Source organism: Heliangelus exortis, chromosome 25 (assembly GCF_036169615.1).
Source record: "Heliangelus exortis chromosome 25, bHelExo1.hap1, whole genome shotgun sequence".
NCBI lineage: Eukaryota > Metazoa > Chordata > Aves > Apodiformes > Trochilidae > Heliangelus > Heliangelus exortis.
Genome location: NC_092446.1, coordinates 1,122,347 through 1,138,936, shown reverse-complemented (window position 1 = coordinate 1,138,936; position 16,590 = coordinate 1,122,347). Strand labels below are relative to the sequence as shown.

Below are 16,590 nucleotides of genomic sequence, written 5' to 3'. Positions count from 1 at the left end.
GAAAGGTGTTTCAGAGTTAATGTTTTGACAGTTAATTTGGGTTTAAAGTTCTCCGGGAATCCCAGCATTTATTAATAACCAATGTTACACATTAACTCTCATTTTTCACTTGCATGACACAGGAAATCCCGGGTAATGTTAGACTCTTTCTTTTGTACCTGAAACAAGAAATAATTTGGGGTCAGGCCCCACTGGCTTTAAGCTCTTCCATAAAAAAAAGAATCCCAAAGAGGTCCATCGGGCAGGGAACTGTTTCAGGCGGTGCAGGGATCTGCAGGGACTCACACGGGAGCCCTCGGGTGGGGACTGGGGTGGCGGGGGAATAACCAGACACACGGGAGACAGCGAGAGAAAGAACAAAACTCTCAAAACTAAATAAATGCTCAGGGTGTGACCAGCTCGGGCAGATTGACGGCTGGGGATGGGTTGTTTTTTTTAAAGAGAAACGGGCTGTCGGGGTACATGTACACGTTTACATTCATAGGCCCGGGGCGTGGGCTCGGGGAGATCCCCCGGGGTCGGGCAAGGCGATGATGTCCCGGGGGGCAGCAGGGTCCCCCCCAGCCCCACCCCGAGGAGCGGCTGCGCGGCCCGGGGAGCACCGTGGAGGTCGTGGGGAGGTACCGGGGAGGTACCGGGGCGGAGGGAGGGGCCGTCCCGCAGGTGTGGCCAGGTGTGCCCGCCCCGCAGCCCTGAGGCCCCGGTGCCGGCCCCGCGGCGGGGATGCCCGGCTGGCAGCGGGCGGGCAGCGCCGGGCTCCGCCACGATGAAGAAACACAACTCGGTGCAGGGCACCTTCAGCCGCCTCTTCGGGAAGCGCCAGGCCAGCCCCACCACCCCGTCCCTCTTCGCCACCAACCCGCCCTGGATCTTCACCCAGGAGGTGACCTCGGACAGCGCGGGGGGCACCGGTCAGTGGCCTCCCCTTCCCCCGGGACCCCTGGGCAGATGCGGGGGGGACGGGGGGGTTCTGGGTTCGGCCACGCGTGGAGGGGACGGTGCGGGCGGGCTCGGGGCTCGGCGGGGTCCGGTTCACTGCCCGGGTCGGGCTGGGAGTCCCGGGGCGGGTCCCGGGGGGTCCGTGCGGGTCGGAGCGGGGCCGGGAGCGGGAGCGGAGCCGCTGCGGAAGGCGCGGAGGCTCCGCAGCAGCGGAGCAGCCCGGCTGGGTGCTCCCACGGGGCACAACCCGCTCCGGGAAGGCGAGGCTGAGTCAGGCAGCCTGGTCAGTACTGGAGAAGCTGTTTGGTTGCTTCCAGTCGCTCTTTCCCACGCCGCGTTTGATCTGCTCCTTCCCAGGTCGTAGTTATTTACTTGTAAACCTGTTTCTTGGAGGGCTGTGTGCGAGGGGGGGAGTTGAGGGTTGCATATTCCTCAGGATTTATTTGTGTTTCTCTGTGGTTTTAATTGCAATACTGTGCCCTGGAGGCTTATGTAGGAGGGAGCCAAATAATGGAGCCAGGCAGATAAAAGATAGCAGCTTTGGGATGAAGTTTGGTGGCTGTTGGAGCCCATTAAAAGCTTCCGAGCTTAAAAATGGCAGCGGCCCTTGCTGAGCATTGCCCGGGGGAGCTGTGGCCATTGCAGCTGCTGCAAGGTGGTTCCACTCTGCAAGGCAAGGCAGAAGGGAAAGCTGGTGGAGTTTCATGCAACTCTTAAACGCCAAAGGAAAGTTGCTGGTTTCTAACTATCGTAAATCTGAGGAGGGCTGAAGCTTCTCTCTGATGTGGTTTGGATTTTAAAAAAGAAAAAAAAAAAAAAAAAAAAAAAAAAAAGTCGCTGTGTCTGCTCATTAGGAGCCTGATTTCCGTGGCTGCAATTGCAGCACAAAGGCATTCCTTTCAGGTGTGGGGAACTGCTGTGTGGATCGGCTTGCAGAGGAAAAGCCAGGAGTTCTTGAAATCTGAGCGTAAATAGAAGCTGTTGGGTCACTCCTTAGCATCCTCTTGGCATTTATATAATGAATTTAATTTGTTTAGGGTAGCGTGACACACACAAACGGAGTGACCATGCTCGGAGTAACGTGTGCTAAGCTGAGGGCTCATTGTGGGGAATGGCTTGCTCACCACTGAGCAGTCCCTGGGGCAGATTTTCTTTCACCCTGACTTCCACAGTGCCACGGCCTTGCCTGGTGGAGCCCCAGCCCGGGCTCTGATTCTTCAATATTTACTGCCAAGCTTCGTGCTGTCGCTGCTGCCAAGAGGAGTCCTCTGCTTCTGCTAATCCCCACCTTAGTTTTTCATACAAAGTAAACACAAGTTAGGCAATGTGGAATGGGTGTAGGTTTGCATGTCACTGACTCAGAGATTCCTGAATATAGTGACTGATGCCACCCCCTTGCTGTGGATACCCCAGCGTCAAACCTGCTACACCTACTCCAGGTGATGCAACCCTGAAGTAGGAAGAAGTTCCATTACATGTGGTGCCAATTGCTTATTTTATTTCCCATGACTGAGAGGACACCCATGTCTCCAGGATGGGCTGAATGGTAAAAAAAAAAAAAGCCAAAAAAGGGCCAACCTCTTCGACAGCCTCCAAAGGTGTTTCCTGATCCCTCCTTTCAGGAAACAAAGCTGTCAGAGCACAGGTCCTACTGGTGACAGGCTCTTAGCAGGCAAGTCCTGTTTATCTAGCAAAGAAAACACAACTACAAGCACTTAATCTTACTTTTAATTAAATGCATTCAGGTTAGTGATGCTTAGTAATCTAGGATCAAAGACCTTGTGATCTTTAATGCAGTTTCTCACTGCGCTTACCTAGTGTCTTGTTTAATACAAAACTCAGCATTTCAAGTCTCTGAACTGCTTTATCACTGCTCCACAAAGCTGTCTGAGAGCAAACCCTTGTGTTGCCTTGGCCTTAATTCTGGCTGCTTATTTGCTGAATAAGGGGGTCACCCATGGGGTTATGCAAAAAATGATTTACTGCTATCTCTGCTGTTACTCCAGTAGCTCCTCCTTTGCATTTGGGTTCCTCACAGACAGGAAGGGGTTAAACTGCTGGTAGGACCACACAATTTGAACTGTAGTATTGTTAAAGCTGAAGAAAATGTCCTTTTTGTAAAGGACCTCTTGTAGTGGGAGGAGGTTGGGCTAAGGGAGAGGAAGTGGTGGCTGACTGTGAGGACAGTGGTAGGATGATGGATACTCCTGGTGTATCCCAGGGTAACTTGTGGTGCAGTGGGTGGGAGGCAGGAAGAGCTCACACTCCGTGGCATGTCTCAGGGTTCTGTGGAATTTCTCTGCCTCCAAACCCATCACTGCAGCAGAGGCCATGGCAGCTCCTGCCCAGCCCCTGGCGTGGTCAGGTTCTTCATTCCAGGTGTTCATCCAAGTGCTTTTCCTCTGCAGGAATACAAACACAAGTTGTTTGCTCTCCTCTTTTTGTCACTAAAATGAGTGTGAAGCTCTCTTGCCCTGGGAGCTTCTTGCCTGAGCTCTGCCTGCCCGAGGAGTGACAAACTGAGTGACAACACTGCCACATGTCCTGGCAGCCTGGGGTGGGCTGGGGACCCCATTAATCAGTCCAGCAGGGCATGGAGGGCTCAGGCTGTCCCTTGGGGGACAGGGACACACAGGAGGACGTGGGGACACTGGTTGTGGCTGCAGGGTGCAGGCAGCTCCCCGGGCTGGCAGTGCTGCTTCGGGAGCCCTTGGATTTGGGAGGTTTAGAAATGCAGCCCAGCCCCTGTGCAGGGAGCTTACACAACCTTCACCTTTCTGCTCCTTGGCTTTTAATTGCTGTGTGATACCTGACAGAAAGAGTTTCTGTGCTTCACACTTCAGCACGGGGTCAGGTTTGAGGGCAGCTTCCAAACTTCTTATTTTTTGTTGGAGGGGGTAAAGCTGTTCACTTGGTGTTTGTGTTTTGGGGCAGAGGGGGGAGGTTTGCGTTTGTGTTTGCTGCTTCTTTCTCACTGAAACCACCACTGAAATCTGTCAGGTGGGACCACTCCTGCAGAGTTTTGTCTCTGGTCACAGCCATCTGCTCTCTTTCCCTCTCCTTCCTCAAACCCCTCTATTTTCTTTAATGTTGGTCTCCTTGGCTACAAATTATTTGTGTATCTCCTTCCAGCCAAGGTGGGGTTTACATGCTTCAGTGCTGCTGCTTGTTAATTCATGCTGTTAGACATAAAGAACGTAATTAAGCTAATTTTTATGAGCTTTATTCACTGTCAGAAATAAACTGGCCCAAAAGGCGTGGTTCAAATGGTTCAAGGTAAAAAACCAGGAGTAACTGATGGTTTCTCCTGCTTGTAACACCGGGGTTTGCACATGCTTTCTGCTATGAATGGAGATGTCGTGGCAGTATTTTCTGGGAAGAGGTTCAGAGCCTTTCTGCACAGGGCAGGCTGGAGTGTGACAGTGTTGTGGCAAGCACAATTTACCTGTGTAATTTACCTGTCCCTCCTGCTGCCCTCAGCTGCTGGCAGCAAAACCCGGAGGGGAAAACCCTCCCTGCGTGTCCCATTTCCGTGGCTGTGCCCCAGCAGTGCTCCGAGTTCTTCCCCTCTGCTCGGCACAGCCAGGGTCAGGGACACCTCTGCTGTCCCTTTCCACTCTGTAAGTGACAGGGACCTGCAGTCATTATAGGGCAACCCCCTACCTGCCTGGGCCCCCACTCACCTGGGACCTTTCTCCCAACTCAGCTCCCAAACACCCAGATGCTCCTCAGGATCGGGTGGGGTTTGCCCCTTCCTGGGGGCTGGCAGAGCAAACCTTTCACGATGTTTTCTAAAGCCAAGTGGTGAGCAGTGGGGTTTTTCCTGCAGTGCTGCTGCTGCTAACAGTCCTCTCTTCCCCTCAGGTGATGTGATTGAGGTGTATTATGGTGACAACCGCTTTGGGACAGTGACAGACTCTGGCACAGCAACGCTCAAACCTCGTCCGAGGGTCCGCCCGCTCCTGACTTTCCTTCCCCTGGTGAGTACCCTGGGATTTGTTACAGCAGTGTCTGTAGCTGCTGCCCAGAACCAGCTGGGCTGGCTGCTGCTCTCATCCTCTACCTGAGGGAAGAAAATAAATGAAAAGCAAAACCACTCTGTAATAATGGTGGATACGAGGGATTAGGAGGTGATCCGAGTTCAGGGCTTGTGTTGGACATAGGCGAGATGCTTGGGTGAGAGGTGTCAGCATCACCAGACTTGTATTTTCAATTTAAAAAGAAAACTGCTGAGAGGTGTAGATGGCAGATCTGCCTCGCACTGCATTTTATCTAACCACTGCTGGCAGTATCTCTTCCTGCATCAGGCAGCTTGCTGGAGAGAGCAACAGCAAAACTGTGCTGCTGAGAGCAGAGGAAGGAGGCAGCAATGCTGCAGGTCTCTGTGCAGAGCCTGAATTTCCCATCTCTGTGAGGGAAACCCTCCCTGCAGCACTGCCAACACCCCAGCAGCAGCTGGGGGCAGGGACTGGGCACCTGGACCCAGAGGTGGCTTTGTCCCAGGGAGCATTTGACATCTGACAGTCTGTGGCAGTGTGGCTGAGCAGGGATTCCCTCCCCTCTGCAAAGGGACAGCTCTGCAAAGGTCTCAGCCCCAGATAAAGACAGTGAAGCCTGAGGTTGCTCAGAGGCCTTTTAGAGATGGCAGTGGCTAAATCTGAAGTGATACAGGTCAGAGAAGACAGCAGAACAATGGAAAGCCTTTGGTCTTGACATGGGAATCCTCCCTGAGAATGGGATGGTTTTTTCTCCTCCATCCTTGTCCTCCATGGCATCTGTCACCCTCAGCAGCAAGTGGGCTGGTCTGCTGTCACCAGGGTGCAATTAGTCAGTGGGGTTGTGCAGGTGTCATCTGGAGGACAACTGGGGAGGGAGAGGAAGCTTAAATATCTATTGGAGAGCATCATTAGGAAGTTACGGGGTTACACAAGTCCTACAGAGGAGCTGTGGCCTCTGTGATGCCTTCTGAAAGGTCACAGCAGCTGAAAAACCTCACCTGGGCTCCCAGCCAAGTGACCACAGGACTGGTGCCCAAGAAACTCCACTCCAGGAGCACAGGCTTGGGTGCACAACCACAGCTGGCATCCCATGTTACCACTTCTTTAGAGTATAACTGACCTTCTGTGTATTTTTTAGCTTGTAATTGTTTTACTACTGTAAATGTATGTGGCAGAGGAATAAGCAACACAAATGTCCCTGGGAGGAGTCCCAGGGGCTGTCACCCTGGTGCTTTCCTGCAGACACTTGGCCAGCCCTGAGGCTTTTTTCCCCTGGATTGCCCTTGGAAGGGCTGCTCCCACTGAGCTTCTCTCCCAGGAGTAACAGGTTTAACTGAAGGAAGTAATAGGAATATGCAACAGCTTTTAAGGACCAGTCTTCGTCTGCATGATTTTGGTTTGATTATGATTTAATTTGGCACAGGCTCTTCTGGTGTCACATAGATATTTACCCTGGGCTGTTCCACAGCTCCCACCTTAACTCTTCCTTTCCTCCCACCCACTCTCCTGCGTGGGGGGAGGCTGAGAAGCAGCTGCCTAGCAGTGAGTCAGGAGGATGCACACACCACTGCAGGTGTGGGCAGAGCTTTGGCATCCTGGGGGAATAAATTCCTGTACCAAACCACCTTGTTTTAAGCTCTGCTTAAAAACAAGGAGTCTGGGGACAGCTCTTCAGCCTGGGAGAAATCTTTGGGCTCAGATGATAACTGGTCACTCTCTGGTGCTTTTTTTTCTGTAAGAGGCAGCCTCAACCCTCGTTTATTTAACGGGTGGGAAATGTGGGCACCAAGAGACCAGAGGAGCTGGGGGCCACGAGGACAGGAAAGGCTCCTCTTCTCTGGAAAGCAATTCCTGGTGGTTACAGTGAAAGTTCCCCCTGATGGGATCCTCAGCATACATAAATCTGGTGCAGGTACCACGAACTGGAAATGCAGGTTCCTGGCACACTGCCCCAAGCACAGCACCGGGCTCTGAATCAGCTGGAGGTTTGCTGGGCACACCCCAGGCAAACACCAGGGAGGGAAACAATCTTCCTCCTCTTCCTCCTCCTCTCTGGAGACTGGCAGTGTATGGGAGATGCTTTCCATTTTAGAAGCCAGCTCATGCCATGAGGATGGGTGGTTTTTTGAGAGAGATGCTGAGCATGAGCAACTGCCACAGGAATTTTCTGGAGTGAAACAGGCTTGCCCAGTTTTTAGGACAGGTTGAAATGACATGTCCAAAATTACTACTCCTTTATGAAATGTGGACTGTTTCCTCCAGCTTTGCATAAATCTCTTCCAACTGCCATTCCCTTTCCACTCCTATCTAAACATGTGATTCATATGTTGCTTTTAATTCAGTGCTCAGACATTTTTGTCTCCTGTAAATGAGCAGCTTTCCTCAGTGTGCTCTGGAGATGGCAGAAATGAATTTGCATAGCAAATGGGAGATGCTGGGGCTTTTTTCTTTGTGTTTTTTGGTACCTTGTTGCTCTGGACAATCTCATTATCAGCTCTTGATGTGCCTCTTGTTAGCCTTTGCCTTCCCTCTGGCTTCCAGCTGAAGTTAAATCTTTCCTTGACCCTGCTCTGCATGTTTGGGACCAGTACAGAGGTCTCAGGTGAGGTTATAGGGCTCACCTTGTCTGGTGTTTTGCCACTCACAGATCTGTCCTCACACCTTATACCTTGGCTTCTCCACCAGCACAAAATTGCCTGATGAGCTGTGTAATCCCAGGAATGTGAATTCCCACTCACTCTCTCCTGGCTCCTCAGTAACTGGCTCATTCCCTTGGGCTTCCAGAGGATCTTCGGTCATCTGTGGCATAATGGACTTTACAAGCAAACCATGTGTATTTTCTTACTATTTTTGTCAAAAGCTGGGGGATCCCAGGGGTCTTCTGAAGGAGCCCAGGCTCCTGCTGCTGCTGTTAAAGTCTGCTCTGCCCCAGCAGCTCCCATGCTCCTGAACTCCTGATGTGCAGGGATCCTGTGCTGTCTGAGCCCTGGATACACAAACCCTACAAACCCAGCTTGACCTTTGATCAACGAGACTTTGGAATCCTAGAGCAATCTCTTGTAAAAATAGTGATAATGCCAGTGAAAGGCAAAGGGCACAGGGGCTCAATCATTACCTTGGCTTTTGTATGCAGCAAGGCACTGCTGAGCAGGGCAGATGGAAGATAAAGCTTCCTTTGCACGAGGGGCTGCTACAGCTCCCACAAACAGCCCGGGGTGAGCAGGAGTGCAAGGCTCTGGAGCCTGGGAATGGGCAGTGTGTCCCTGAGCCCTGTCCCATAGGTCTGGGAGCTCCTGCTGCTCAGGGAGTGTCATTTCCTTGCTATGGGTCTCTCCCATCACTGGTATGTGAAGGCTCTGTCTGTGCTGGCAGCCTGAGTCAGCACCACTTCGGGTTTGGGAGGTGGGTGCCTCATGAGCAACCCCAGCCCTGTGCAGAGCTGTCCCAGCAGTGAGTCAGGGAGGGAAGGAGAGGCTAAGGAGAGGCTTTCTGCTGCTGGCAGGTGTGCCAGCCCTGGTCAGCTCTCCAGGTGAGTCAGAGGGTCAGGAATATCTCGCAGTGAGTGGCTGTAATTATCCAAAGTGCCCGAGCTGTACGCACCCTCGTGAGTGTAGGCTCCTAAATTGCATGGTCCTGGAGCAGCTGAAGGCACTGCTGAGTTTTCAGCACAAATGCAAAGTGACTCATTGAGAGTGAAAGACAAACCACAGAAGTAGCAGTTTTCCCCAGAGTGTTCAGATATGCTGGTGCCAGCTTCCCAAAAAGCTGGAAGTCTGTCTGTGACCTCGGAGCAGTCTGTGGGTGACTGCAGCAGGGCCTGGGGAGCAACACCCACAAAACCCCAGGGAGCTATCAGGTTTGTTTGGAATGTGAGTGGTGAGAGGCTGGGGAGCCCTGAGCTGGGATTTGGAACATCCACAGGGGAGTTGTGTCCTTGGCTTGTGCACCCTTGGTCACCTCACTCATCCTCTTCAACCCTGCCAAGAGCAGCTTCCACAGGGACCTCTGTGTCTGGGAAGGAGCACTGGATCCCATCAGCCTTCTGTAGGCACCAGCTACACAGGCTCTGCTTGTCAGAGCTCTGCTCTCATACCTGGGGTGTAGCTAACAGCTCCATCTTCTCCACTGTTGCAGAATGCCCAAGAATCCCATGGGGTGGCTGTGCCAACACCGTCAGTGCCAGAAGACTTTGAGGAAAAAGCAGCTCTTGGTAAGGAATCTTTTCTGACAACACTAAGTGCTCAGCAGTGCTGTGCCCTGGGGGAGGCAGCATGTGAGTAACGAGCTCTGGAGCAGTCTGATCATGAGATTTTTTTTCATCCTAAGATCAAGTCTACGATTAATTGTTCTTTGCCGTAATTGAAAATTAATTAATTTCTAAGGAGTGAGGCGTACTGGCTGTTACAGTCCAGCAACCTTTAGACAGCTGCTGAGGAAAACAAAGTGGCTTGCTGTGAGGAGGGGTAGCTGGGCAGGGGCAGTGCTGGCCGTGTTGGTGCTGCTGGAGAAGCTGCTGACACCGTTTTGCTCTCACTCTTTCCTGCAGGCTCCAGCTCCCAGGTCAATGGGAACCACCGAAGGTACAGCTCGGTGGGGGACCTGCGCCCACAGGCTCTGGAGGGGGATGACCTGGAGGAAGACATTCCTCCACCACCATCAGTACCCCCACCACCCCCTCCAACAGCTCCTGCACCACCATCTCCAGCCTCGCCGGTCCCTCCACCACCTGAAACGCTGCCTCCACCACCACCACCACCACCACCTGAGGTGGTGCCACCACCTCCTGCCATGGCACCTCCGCCGCCTCCAACCTCTGCCCTCTCCTCACCCAGCACGCCGACTCCTCCAGATTTCATCCCACCAGCCCCTCCGGGTGTCTCACCCCTCAGCCGGGCCCCGGCACCCTTCACCTCTGGGATGTCCAAGTGGAAGTCTGAGACGGTGCTGAACACGAGGCAGGCGGATGCCGAGGGGCTGCTCTGCCCTCCCCAGGATGGGGTAACAGCCGCCCCCAGCCCAAAGGAGACCCCGCAGCCCAAGCACTGCCCCGAGCCCCACCTCACCTTCCCCAGGTCCTTCAAGGTGCCTCCACCAGCCCCAGCCCGGACCTCCTCCATCCCTGTGCAGGAGACCCAGCCTGCCCACCAGGACCCCTTCCCCAGGCAGCCCCACGCCCGCCCTCCCCTCCCACCCTGCTTCACCATCAGACCCGCGGCCAAGGCTCAGGCAGGGAGAGAAGCTGAGCTGAGACAGGCTGGTACCAAGCCAGCAGTGCCAACCCCACCACCGCTCAGCCCCAAGCCAGCCCTGAGGCCTGACCAAGGGACAACCCCTGCCGGGTGCCGCTCCACACCGCCAGCCTCCGAAACAGAGAAGATTCCCCAGCCAAAACCAGCCCGGAGAGACTCTCCTCCAGAACCAGAGTTTCTCTCTGCCAATGACCTGGATCTCCCCCCTCCTGACTACCCCACCAGTGAGGATGACTGGAGGGACTCCAGCAACCTGAGCAGGCTGCGGAACGAGCTCTCGGCCCTCCTGCGCTCCCCACGGAAGGAGGAGAGACCCATGGAGAAGCCTTCTGCTCCTCGGCCCACAGACAACGGTACCGACCGTGCCAGCAGCCATGAGCCCAGCTCCAGTGGGCTCCAACTCACTGGTCCTGCTGGGAAGGACTGGCAGTCACCTGCAGGAAGGGAGAGAGAGAAGAAGGAGGTGCCCAGCAGCCCCCCCAGTGCCCCCGGGGGCTCTCCCAGCACCACAGTCCCTGCTCCAGAGAGCAGCAGTGCCACGCAGCCCCCCAGTGTGATGAGGATCAGGAATGAGCTGGAGGCTGTGCTGTCCCTGAAGAAAGAAGGGAAAGCAGCCCTGGGAGTCGGCAGCCAGAAGCAGGGCACTGAGGATGGCAGCAGCACCCCACGTATGAGGAAGAGCCCCCCTGAACCTGCCAACTCGGTGCTGCCAGAACCAGCCCCCAGCCCGCTCCCGGCAGCTGCGGTGGAGAAGGATGAGGCAAGGCAGGAGGACCATGATGTTCCTGTCACCAGGAAGGTGACAGAAAGCTTGACCCCTTCTCCCAGGTCCCTCAACAGCAGTGTGAGTCCCCCAGCCCCACCTCAGGGCCCAGCAGAGGAGCCCCCTGCTCCCGCCTCCCTCTCGCCCCCCACTTCTCCTGCACAGAGCTCAGCTCTGCAGCCCGGCGCCGCCATCTTCCAGTACAAGGTGCATCGTGCTGAGCCCAGCTCTGCTGAACCGCCCATCCCCACGGGCTCAGCCAGGAGCCCTGCAGGTGCCTCGGGTGTGGGGCAGGAGGAGGTTCTGATCCACCCCGTGACGGGTGAGCGGGTGGAGCGGGGATCCCCCATGGCGCTGCTGCTGGCCGCCCGGCAGCGTGCCCAGCGGGGCCGGCACGGTGCTGAGGTGGGAGCGGGAACCGCCGCCTGGGAGAAGCCATCCCTGAAACTCGGCAGCGCCTCATCGGACACCACCTTCACCACCAGCTTCTTCCGAAGTGAATCCAAGCCCTACTCCTTCACCGTGGTGCCCCGGACAGCCGGGGCAGGTTCTGCCATGCCGGGACAGGCCAGACCTCTGTCCTTCTCCAGCTCCTCAGATCAGGGCCGGGACGTGCGGGCAGCGGGCGAGGGGCAGCCCCTCAGCCTCCCTGGGCTCCAGCGGGCAGCAGCCTCCAGCCTCCTGCGGGGCCTCCTCGGGTCAGGGCAGCAGAACCAGCCCAGCCCACCCCACCATGGCGTGCCCAGGCAGGAGGAGGAGGAGGAGAACGGGGAGATGGTGCTGGACTACGGGATTATCCCTCCACCCCCAGAATTTAGCAATGAAGCAAATGAAGTCGAGGAACCTCTCCCAAGTCGGGAGGAGAACCGCAAGTGCCCCAGCTTCCCTGACTGCAGCCGGGGCTCCTCTGAGCCACGGTACTACAGGTGGGCTGGCTATGGACGTGTCTATGGGGGCAGCCATGAGCTGTCGGCCCCGCTGTCCTCGGAGAAGAGCAGAAGGAACGGGGACTTCTCACCCCAGCACTCCGACAGCTCCAGTTACCTCAGCCGCTGCCCGAACCCGCGCCCGCTGATCAAGAAGCGCCTGTACGTCTCTGAGCCCGACAGCTCCTACCCCCGGGGCACCGCAGCTCCCCGGGGCACGGGCACCCTCTCCTCCTACGGCTCCGGGGGGTACAGCACCCCGGCTGGGGATGGGGTCCGTCGCCTCAGCGCTGCCCACAGGAACGGCCCCGTTGGAGCCCCGGGCAGGCGCACGTCCATCGATGGCGCCGGGAAGGCCGCGCTGTACGGCGGTGCCGGGGCAGACACCAAGTACAAGGGGCAGAACGGGGACTTCTCACCCGCCAGCAGGTGTGTGTTCCCCTCAGCTACCCCTCGATGTCCCTTTGGTTTGAAGGAGAGGAGGGTTGGAACCTGGGCTGCACCAGAGCTCCCAGAGAAGCCTCAGGGTTGTCCCGTGGGTTCTCCCAGACCCTGGTGCCCGTTGTCTCGGTGCAGGGAGGGGGGGCACGAGGCACGCTGCCATTTGGGATGCAGCAAAGGGTGTCCTTGGCTCTCAGTGACTCTCCCTCTGTTCTCTTTCAGACCAGCCCACAGCAGCTCACAGTTCAGCGGACCCACCAACACCTTCACGGTCCGGCCCGGAGCCCGGCAGCCCATCTCCTACGTCTACCAGAGTGGGCACCGATAGTCTGTCCCTGGGACTGCCCCACCACCTTCATCCAGCTGGGAAGAGGTGAGAAGATGCCTGTGTTGATCAACTCCTCCTCTGCTGGAACCAGGAACAGTTCCAACCCTGCTTGAAACTATTGACTGAGAAGGTGGAGAGTGAACCCGGGACTTGAGCTCTACCCAAAAGACTGTCATGGAGATTAGTTACTACGGAGAGCTGGCTGCTGTCTCGTTACGTGAGCAAACAGGGTTTTCCTTTTTTCTGTTTTTCCCCTGTGTTATTTTTGCAGCCTTTCTTCTAAGAAAGCCAAAAAGCATCCTTAGTTCTCTTTAAAGAGCATCAGCTGGAGAGATTTTCTTTGACTGGTTTAAATCCAACATGCTTGGGAGTAGGGAGGTATGCATAATGGAAGCCAGCCAGTGCATAGCCAAATGTGGGGGAATTAAAATAATAATGTGAGGCAATGGGATAGAAATAGAGGTTAGGGTGTCTAGATCCCCACCTCTTCTGTCCCCACCTCCTTCAGCAGCCTTGAGCAAAACAATTATGCTGATGCCTTAAGAAACAGCTCCTGGCTTTCAGTGTCTGTCCTGCTGAGCCAGGGGCAGCTCTGAGCAGAGGGCTGAGCCCCTTCTCCAGGGAGCAACACGGGGGCAGCAGCTTTGGGAGCTTGGGCTCTTGCTTTCCTGTGCCTTTTGGTCACTGTAAGTGTTTCTGTTGGTGATTACTCCTCATGAAAGAAGGCTGTAAAGATGGCTGTAAAGCTCTTTAGAGAGTTAAGACATTGAGCAATCCTTTTCCTTTATCAGTGGGTGGGTGACACCAAAGGTGCTGTGCTGGTGGTGCTTTCCTTGAGGGCTTTTACCACTTCACACATCAACCCCACCTCTAAAAGCCAAGCCACAGAGTCCTTATAAAAACTGCTGTACTGAGACTTGGCTTGGGGTTGTCTGATTTGGGGAACAAAGAGGCTGGATTTGGGTGTGATTGTAGAGTATTTGATGCTCCTGGTATGTGGAATGTCTGCAGGGACATCCCTCAGCTCCCACTCTTTCTAGAAAGTGCTTGGTCTGGGAGCTGGGGATGCTCCTCCTGCCAGTGCCTGTCCGAGGGAGTGAGTGATGGCTGTGGGGTGGGAGAGAGGAGTAGGATCCAAGAGGGGATTTTATGCTACAGAGCAAGCAATGCAGTCTCATGGTAGCTGACCAAATGAACAGCCAGCTTCCTGAAATTAGAAATAATCCTCCTCGCAGGCAAACTTGCTGAAAACCACTGTAAGATAAGTGTAAAAACTTGTAGAGAATGTTTTCTAATCACTGACAAACTAAAAGCACTTTGAGACATTAGTCTACTTCTGTGGAAAGCACTTTCTGTTTTCAATGCTATACAATATTATTACTTCCACTCCAGCTTATCCTGTGTTGCACACACGTGTGTGTGCATGTGAGCAGATTTTGCCCTATGGTTCAGATCAAAATTCAGTGATAAATTTTCCTTCATGGTGGCTTTTTCAGGAGTTCTCTTGATGTTAGTACCATGTCATTGGTGTTCTGTGTTTTATGTTATTTCCAACTTTACCCAATAAGAGCTGTTTCAAACAGCTTCAAAGTTTTCTGAACTCTACTTTGCTGTGAATAAAATTAAAATGCAAATATCACAATTGGTCTCATAGCTAGTTCCAATGGCATTTTAATGCCATTAAGTTGCAGTAAGTTGCAGATTCACCAGTTTAACTTCAAACAAAACAAAGAAGCCCCTCTGACAATATAAAGTAATATAAAGTAATTGTTGGGGGTTTTTTCCCTGATAATTTTTTTCCCAAAATAATAAGTTATAACTGCAAATTAATTCTCAAAAACAGTTTTGAATTTAAATTTTTGTATTTTGTTGTTGGTTTTGTTTGTTTGTTTGTTTATTTAGAGAAAAACTTCTTGGAAGTTCACATTGTTTCCCCCAGACACACAATTCCTGTGTAATTGTAAGCATAGAGTGCCTTATTTCCAGCATGTACTGTGTTAAGTATTAGTAGCATGGAAATGTAAGTCATTTGTAGGAAATAGCCATTATTCATATAAAGAACACCCCTTCTGGGACTGCAGAGTGGACTAAGCTGGAATGAAATCAGGTAGGACTCTGCTCACAGTTGTCAGACTGGTTAGCATCAATGTTTTAAGCAGGGGAACTATTCTATTCCAATTCTAGTCTATATTTCTATTTCTAGTCTATATTTCTATTTCTAGTCTATATTTCTATTTCTAGTCTATATTTCTATTTCTAGTCTATATTTCTACTTCTATTTCTACTTCTATTTCTAGTCTATATTTCTACTTCTATTTCTACTTCTATTTCTACTTCTATTTCTACTTCTATTTCTACTTCTATTTCTACTTCTATTTCTACTTCTATTTCTACTTCTATTTCTACTTCTATTTCTACTTCTATTTCTACTTCTATTTCTACTTCTATTTCTACTTCTATTTCTTCTTCTATTTCTACTTCTATTTCTACTTCTATTTCTACTTCTATTTCTACTTCTATTTCTACTTCTATTTCTACTTCTATTTCTACTTCTATTTCTACTTCTATTTTTCAAACACTTTGGGCTATTCCTGCTTCTTCCCAGTGCATTAAGCAAACCTCTGAGTACTGGGGGACCCTTTGCTGGGGCCATCTGGAGGTGTCTGTGTTACAAAGCAGCAGCAGGGATGTGGAGAGCTCCTTCTCTCTCCTTTGGACACCTCACTTGGTCACACAGAGAAGCTGAACTCTGACTCCCGTGTCTGCTCCCTCTCCCCAGCTCTGTTTTTCTGTATAAAGTCAGCAGTAGAAGAGGAAGAAATTGAGAGGTATTAATGGAGCAAACTGACCTGCCTTACAGCCCCATCTTCCTGGAACTATTTTCCCTTCAGCCCTCTCTGATGCAGTTTGGTCATTCAGGTCTTGATACAAATTAAATTATGCCCTGCAGCTGCCTCTTCCTCAAAAGTCCCTGCTAATGTAGTATAACTGAGAGCTTTACTTGTAAAGTGTTGAACAAAGTCTCTTATTTATGAGTGCCACTGAACACCAACCTTCTTGCATTAAATATGTCTGGATATATTGTTTTATTATGTGTGGTCTGACTTCATTTAGCATTGCTTAAGTGGTCTGCCTGCTCGGAGATCTTTGCATGTAAGATTAAAAGGAGAGGGCAGTTTGGCTCCAGCTGGCCTCAGCAGCAGCCTGAATCTCAGCTTACCTAGGCCTTGGTCCAATTTCTAACCAGTTGTTGATACAAACCCTGTGGCAACTGCAGTGTTTTGAGAAGCTGGGCGAAGGGATGGATGGGCAGGCAGCCCTGGGTGCCCTGTCACTCTGCAAACACCCCTTGCATCCAGCAGGTTAGGCAGGCTGCTTGTGCAGCTCAGCCTGTGCTGCTTCTATAAATAGTTCTTGGGTTTGAACTTTTCATTAGTGATGAAACCTGTGTGCTTATTTGCAAGTCCTAACTGGAACTGTTGGACTTCAAACTGAAAACACAGCGTGAGCAATGCAGGCAGCAACATAAAAGGCAGGCTCCTCTCCACAGTGGCTTCTTCTCTCCACTCCTCAAAATTATATTTATTTGCATTCTCATCTCTTTAATCCAGCTCTGCCTACAGAACCAGGTTGTCCGGGAGGGAAGTTTGCAATGTGTATCTTGAAGTCTCCACCTGTAGCCACAATGTATTTATAGAAGTGTCCCCGAACCTGAGTGGCTCCCAGCAGACAGTGTGAGCACACCACAAACCCCAGAGAATTCTCCAAATCCTTTGCACCTGGCTACAAAGTCAGCATTGATGTGGTGTTGCCTCACTGCCTGCACAGTGTGACTGTTCCTACAGCCTTGTCAGCAATAGTGACTGTTCCTACAGCCTTGTTAGCAATGGTGTGGCTGTTCCTACAGCCTTGTTGGCAGTGGTGTGACTGTTCCTACAGCCTTGTT

General features: G+C 52.6%; 1 protein-coding gene across 1 annotated transcript; it reads left to right on the top strand.

Moving 5' to 3' along the window:
- Positions 1-613: 613 nt before the first annotated feature.
- On the top strand, positions 614-15,733 carry C25H6orf132 (chromosome 25 C6orf132 homolog). Its single transcript, XM_071768547.1, has 5 exons — positions 614-911; positions 4,804-4,919; positions 9,072-9,147; positions 9,484-12,321; positions 12,541-15,733. Exons 1-5 carry the CDS (start codon positions 767-769, stop codon positions 12,642-12,644), a joined length of 3,279 nt encoding a protein of 1,092 aa, XP_071624648.1. The 5' UTR covers positions 614-766; the 3' UTR covers positions 12,645-15,733.
- Positions 15,734-16,590: the final 857 nt, after the last annotated feature.

Coding starts and splice junctions, on each gene's coding strand:
- C25H6orf132 (XM_071768547.1), top strand. CDS start 767: ATGAAGAAACACAACTCGGTGCAGGGCACCTTCAGCCGCCTCTTCGGG. Junction 912..4,803: donor GGACAGCGCGGGGGGCACCG/GTCAGTGGCCTC, acceptor TCTTCCCCTCAG/GTGATGTGATTGAGGTGTAT. Junction 12,322..12,540: donor CAGGTGTGTGTTCCCCTCAG/CTACCCCTCGAT, acceptor TCTCTTTCAGAC/CAGCCCACAGCAGCTCACAG.